The sequence below is a fragment of the Terrapene carolina genome, unplaced genomic scaffold, assembly GCF_002925995.2.
Source record: "Terrapene carolina triunguis isolate 2854851 unplaced genomic scaffold, T_m_triunguis-2.0 Scaffold247, whole genome shotgun sequence".
NCBI lineage: Eukaryota > Metazoa > Chordata > Testudines > Emydidae > Terrapene > Terrapene triunguis.
This window is the reverse complement of record NW_020664598.1, coordinates 13,194,595-13,201,520: the sequence shown is the minus strand read 5'-3', so window position 1 is coordinate 13,201,520 and position 6,926 is coordinate 13,194,595. Positions and strand designations below refer to the sequence as shown.

The 6,926-nt window shown below is 38.2% G+C and overlaps 1 protein-coding gene across 1 annotated transcript in view; it reads left to right on the top strand.

The window, feature by feature from the left end:
• BRAF (B-Raf proto-oncogene, serine/threonine kinase) overlaps positions 1-2,988 on the top strand; it is a 121,990-nt gene extending 119,002 nt beyond the window's left edge. Inside the window, exon 19 of the mRNA XM_026657578.2 lies at positions 1,808-2,988. Within this exon, the coding sequence (XP_026513363.1) occupies positions 1,808-1,830 (23 nt within the window). The 3' untranslated portion in view covers positions 1,831-2,988. The remainder of the gene's footprint in view (positions 1-1,807) is intronic.
• Positions 2,989-6,926: the final 3,938 nt, after the last annotated feature.

Here is a 6,926-nt window from a genome sequence, read left to right as displayed (position 1 = left end):
ATACAGACTAACACGGCTACCCCCTGATACTGGAAAAAGCTAAACATTGTGAAATGTTTTTTGCATTGTTACTACTTAAAAATAACCCAACCAATAAACAAGATACACATGGTTCTATAGATTACAATATGCCCACTTCTTTATCCCAGTCCCCCTTATTTAGAGATCTTGGAAGCACTCCCTCACTCACTTCCCATGACACTCTCCTTCTAGTCAAGACCTTTGATTAGTTTCCCCAACTCTGACTCCCTTATGTGCTCCTGTGTCCTTAGGGAGTACCTCAGTGCATGCAGTTCTGTATGAATTATTCCTAAGAGTACTCTCTGCACACGTTCTTCTCACATGGAGACTTTTGTTCACTCCCCTTGGTTCTTTCCTTTGTAAAGCAGGCTGTTCTACGCCTTTTGAGGAACTGAGTGTCATTTTGAATTGAATTAACGTAATTCTTTTTAAATGCTACTTATGAATATATTTCTGATTTTTTCCCCCCGTATTCAGGGTATACATGTAAGACAATACTTGTACTTATTTTTCTTTAAACTATTTGGGCTGTTTTTCAGAAGGTGGAAGGATACCGAGATAGGGAGCAGTTGTTTGATTGGAACAGTGTACAGAATACCTTTGCTGAGCAAAACAAAGACTGTTCTGTGCATTTATCAATCATCCACTATTGGAAAAGGATTCTGAAGGTTCCTATGGACAGGTATCCTCTTGCAGGAGAGTGGCATAACTTGTCCTACCAGCAGTGTGTGAACCCAGTAATGGAGACTGTAGACCAGTTTCTTTTCCTCACATTCAGTCCCCTCTAGTTAAGCACATATAGAGATCCTCCATGAAAAGCCTGCCAAAGTACAATTTATTGGTAGGGAGGAAAGGAAGGTCTTTTGGCTAAAGCACAGAATCTGGGGGCAAGAGGCTTTTGTTTTATGCTAGGCTTTGCTACAGGCTTCCTGTGGTGATCTTGGGCAACAATCTTAATCTCTGTGCCACGACTTCATTTCTGTGAAGTGGGGATATGGATCTACCGCACAGGGTGTTGAGGCTTAATTAAATGTGTATGTGAAGGCACTGTATAGAAGTATTATTTATTGTTAAATAATTCTAAAATGGCCATTAGGGTTGTTTCAGACCCAGGCTAGGCACCCATTGTTGTGCTTCCTGTCCTTGGTGAGTGAATGTACTTCCACCACTCTGCTTTCTGGCCCAGGAGTGAATGGATGAGCTCACATCTCAGGTTCCCATCCCACTAGATTGCTGCATTGATCTATAAACAGTTTCTGATGTACTTTAGTATTGGGTTTAATAATCAAATGGACTTTAATGCGTAACACTTAAAGATTCATGTGTAAGCACAGTAATTCTTTTGATTATTAAACCAGTTTTCAAGCAAGATAAAACTAGTTTACAGGGTGACAAACTGCCATTATTACAAATGTCACTTTTCAGCAAGTGGTACGCATCTGACAGTAGGAAGCTTAGAAATGAAATTCTAAGGCAGCATTTTATTTTAAAACTCATGATGAAAAAGATTTCTTCCTGTGAATGTTCAGGCCTCTGCCCTGAGCAAAATGGGCATGGCTTTCTTTTTAGAAATCTTACTTCAATGAAATATGCTGTGAGTACACTTGATGTTCTGTCACTACAAGTATGATCTTTCTGTGCCTTAATTTTAACTGTTGCATTTTTTTTAACATCTGACATATTCAGCCTAGTGTTCAACTAGACTGCAGAAATCTCTGTCCAACTGATAATTGAGATCACCTTTTTAAACCAAGATCTTGTCCTCCCTCTTGTCCTCCCTCTACAGGAGAATTTGCAGCGTTCAAGTAGCCACAGCGCCATGGCAGCACCTACTCTATTATTTAAGTCTTGTGTTCCTACAGTTTCTTAACATCAAAACTCTGTTCTGCTCCTCAAAACCTAAAGCAATTTAGGAAAAGATATCCGTAAGCTTAGAGTGGAGCAGAATGGAACTGCTGGTCCAACACAAGGGTGGGGGGAATAATCTTTTTAGGAACCAGAATTCTCTGCTGCCAGTGTTTCTCCTTCAACACAAAACACCACGTGTATTCAGAGACCCGCAGTGGCTGCCTGTACCGTTGTCATCATTCCCAGGAGAGAGGAGAGGGCACGCGTGTTTTGACTTTGGTGCTCAGGCATAAGGGGATGGAACTGCTGCAGCAACTTAAGAGACTTGCTTTGGATGTCTGCCAGTTGGCTTTCTCCCTCTAACAACGAATCATCAGAGGCTGAACATCTGATGAGAGTGCTAATCAAAAGAATCATCTTCTGTTCTGATTTATTTTTTTCCTGGCATGCTTACTGATTTCTGGGTCAAAATGCAGTATCCCCTTTTCATTTAAATGCAAATATCAAACATTTCAATCGATCTATGTCATTGACTTTTATCCCAGTCATATTTGATATTTTGAGGGGTGGTAGGTGGCTTCAGGAGAAGTTAATCTGGAGGAAAAGGGGATGCTGCACCATTTTTCAAATTTACTTTTCACTTACCCAAAAACTACCCTTTTCTTGTTTCTAATACTTTCTGGTGTGCTCAGACAGGGCATCTTTCAGAAGGGTTGGGAAGCTCCTCTCGTTGGTCCAGCAACAAACTAAAGTTAACAAAAAAAAATGTAGCAAGTTCTCAAAATATTTTTTTGTATCATCTAATTAAATGTATTTTTCAGAAATGCGATAATGGCATCTGAAGTCTGTAAAACTGCTAATACAGACTCTGGAATGGTGTTTGTACCTATTTTAAAAGTTTTATTTTAAATGAGGGTGCAGGTTAATGCCAGGTACCTTACCAATGTATAAGGTTTTCATAAACAGGAAAAAATAGTTCTCAGGTTGAATTGGAAAAAAAATAAATACAAAAATCCCCCCCTCCCCTGAATTAGACATTCTGCAAATTGTGTTTTGGTACTTAGAGAGCTTTTTTAAAAGGATTTTTATCCTGTTAACTCAGTGTTCTCTGATAAGTGTGTGTGTAAATGTGGAGCATCTTGTCCCAATGGCAAGGTGTTAGATTTAGAAAACAACCAACTACTACAAAAAACGGTACTTGCTGGATCCACGCTGACCTTTTCTCCTCTCATTGGTTCCCTCTGTTTGATTCTCTTGTTCCCATCCCTCCATTTTTCCCTTTTCCACAGTTTGCAAACTAGGATAAAGGTGGCAGTATCCACATTAGTTTCCCTTGTTTCCCTGTCCTCCAAGCCCAGTTCTCAAATGGTTGGTAGCTTTGTGACAAGCTACCAAATCAGAAGACAAATTCATGAAGTTCAGCACAGTGTTTACCTCTAGTAGAATATCTTGTGATGTGATCTGTTTGCAGAATTCTCCGATATGTGGTATTAAACGTAAAATATTTGTACAGAGGCAAGTCAGACCATAGTAGAAAGAAATTCAAGCTCACACGGAAGTCTTCAGAGTTCGATTAATATCTGCCCTATCCCACTCTACATGAGCCAGGAGAATTGACGCCACTAATTGGCAGCACTATTCTTAGGTGAATAAAATCATGTGACACATGTAAAGGAGTTAAATGTGTACAAACGCACATGGCGTTGGCTGAAGACATTGTTTCTGCCTCACTAGGTGAGCGGGGACCTTTACTGTGTACAGAAGGGTGCCCCTGGAGATCTAGGTAGCCTGTTATGTTTGTCAATTATTATTTACTGTGGTTAAGGGGTCCTGATTAATTTGAAGTGAGAAATATAATTGAAATACTGTGTATTCATGTTAATTCCACAAACATTAGCCAGACAGCAATAGAGAGTGACGTGAAGTTACTACAAGGATGAAGCAATTCATGTTGCTACATGAATAGAATTGATTTTATGTACAGGATGCATTTTAACGAACAAGCACAACTTTTTTCTTCTCTGCTGTAGGTCTTCAGCTGCTATTAGGTTTTTTCCTTCCTGAAATGGGCAGGAATTAAACTAATCAGTAGCAGTGTCTACTGTACCTTCCAGTGTGAAGAAGCAAGCAAAGTGAGCAGTAGTGCACAGTCAGGTGAAGTCACCATGCACCATGTTAGTGTAATGGCAGTATACAGTGCTATCTGAGGCAGGTGACAGACCAAGGTGGAGAAAGCTAGGAACCAAGTTGTCCGCAACAGTTGAGAATTTTTACAAATATTAACTCCAAGAGAGTGAAGTCATTACTGTATCAATGTTTTCCCCTCAACCTTTTTTTTATTATTATTATTATTTTTTGGCCTGTGATGTAGCTTGTAAATGTAGGGCACACTGAAAATTACATATGATCCTAAAGAAAGGTATAGCCTAAGTATGTATTGCTAGGTTAAGAATTATCATTTCAACGTACTGGATAAAAATCCTAGTTTCCTTCTATATTTTCTTGCTGGCAGAGAAGTATTTGTTAAAATAAAACAGTAAGGAATTATTTTTATCCTTATTTTAAATGAATTTATTTTGTAATCCTTCATTACCTGTTAGTCTACAATATGCTTCTTGAGCCCACAGGAAAAGCACAAGGAAAACTGCTATCCTTGTCCATGCAAAGCACTTTATAAGTAACACATGGTCTTTGATTTCCCCTGCCCCCTGAAAAACATGTATGTTGTTTGACTGTTGTTTAGTTAAGTCTTTCAGGTTTCATTTCTATTACCTTCCAAGTTTTTTTCTCTTAAAGTAGCTGTAATGCTTTATGTTTGTGTCCAGCTTTCTATCTGTATAAAGACCACCTTAATCCTCATGCAAAACTTTGGGAAAATTTGGTTTGTAAATAATTGTTTTTCTTCATTTCTTTTCCTTCAGAAATTACTAAGGACGTTTTGCATGAAAATAGGATCCGTTTTAAAAGTGCCTTGCAGGTGTTTGGTAAACAGTGAGACAGTAGCAGGGACATGTATTGAAAGCCCCAGATAGCAAGGGGGTGAAGAAAACAATGAACTCTTTTAAAAAAAATAATAATAATAAAATTCAGGCTCTCTGTTCACACCATACAGCTTCAGCTCATCTGTGATTTCACCAGCTCAGTGCACTAGGGCATAAACCCACATGCTGGGTTTGGTAATTTTATTAAATATTTTTATACCTGTTGGGATATAAAATTATCTAGGCACTTATACTGCTGTAAGATCCAACATATCTGAGCAGCTAATAAACCTTTTCAAAATCACCACTGGAGCACCCATAGTCCAACTCCATGGAGTACATTAGCTGTGAAACACCCCTTCTTCCCCCATATACAGAAATTAGAAAATATCTGTCCTTTCATCTAGTCCCATCTCCCTGTCAATGCAGGATTCTTCCCTACAGTATATTGTCTGGGGCATCATGGTGGCATTGAAGTCAAACAGAGTGAATGTAGGAGCCTGATTATTTTTAAGGTAACAGCATCAGTTAAATGCTGAATGTCTCTATATTCGACATAGTCCTGCCATTCTCACTTTTCACAAAACATTTGCAGGTCACTGAGTTAATCTGTTCCTGCTTGCTTTATTCCTTACCTGAAATCATCCTTTCTCACAATTGAGTTCTTTGGCAATTACTGATAATACAATTATTTTGGGTCAAATTCTGCCATCATATTTTTGTGGCTTCTACTTAAGTCAGTATATGTGCTCTTTAGAGGACAACATTTGGCCTACTATGACATGAAGTGAATAAACAGAAGTGTGAACTGTTAACAAAGATCACATCTTTATGCAAATGTCCAGCAGTAAAAATATACTGAAGAATTGCCTCTATAGTTGTATTGTGCTGTCTATGTACACGGTGCTTTACTGAACACTTTGAAGACAAGGTCCATTCCCCAAAGACACGATGATCTAATATCAGTTGAGGCATCGGTAGTTCTTGAAGGTATCTGTGTAGTGGAGGGCCGAATTAAGAGCTGAAGCGTGCAAACATTTCACACCTTTCCAGCCTGCAGGTTTTTATGGAATATATTCCCTTCTTGACTGTGAGTGCAGCATGTGTAGCACAAACTATTCAGAGTACTGTAGACAAGTATCTTTCCGTCCATTGAAACAATGTCACCAGGACGTAATATGATAGTCTAACCTTTTAGGTACATTCGAGATTCAGGTGAAAACCAGTTGCAGAAGGACTGTCATGGCATCACTTTGAAAATACTGGATGTTTTGTCTCTCAATGGTTTGGTTTTTATTTTCTTTATAGATACTAGTTTATCTCACACACACACACATTTTCTTTATAGATACAAGTTTCTCTCTCTCTCTCACACACACACTACCTTTTTTGGCTGCTTTGTTATTTCTTATCTGGTAAATCAATGCATCAAAAACAGGTGTTGAGACAATTGGAGTACAAACATTTTGTTTGTCTTTAGGTTTTAAAGATGCTAATACAGAAGCTAGTCAGCACCATGAGAGCAGTGAATTGTAATAGTTATAAGTGTGTGTGGGATGAAGGGGCAGTTTCTCAAAAATAGCAGGATGGGGATGCTGATGTGAACAAACTGAAGAAGTGAAAGCTAGTAATATTTATATAGAAAAGATGTCCAGAAACTCTTAAATGGTATACATGAGGCTTCCCAAAAGTTACCTTTGCAATTTGCCAAATGATCTTGTGCCTTCATGACTTAAAACAACAATACATATATATTAGGTGCTTTGTAACTAGAGCAGTGGCTTTGGTTTAATTCCAATGCAGTGTCTTCATATTTAGATGCAAATATGGACCTTTCACAAAAGTTAACAGTTTTTGAGTTTGTAAATGTAAGCAAAAGCTATATGGAGGTGACGGGGAGGGGAGAATTTACAGAAATATCTGGTGTTTGTATCCAAAATAAAGTTTATACAAGACATATGCATGTCTGAGAAAATCTGCAACTTGAAGCTACTCTGCAGAAAATAAAATGAGTTGCATTTAAAAAAAAATTAAGACTTTTTGACACCTCCAAAAATCAAGCATCTTGTTATGGAA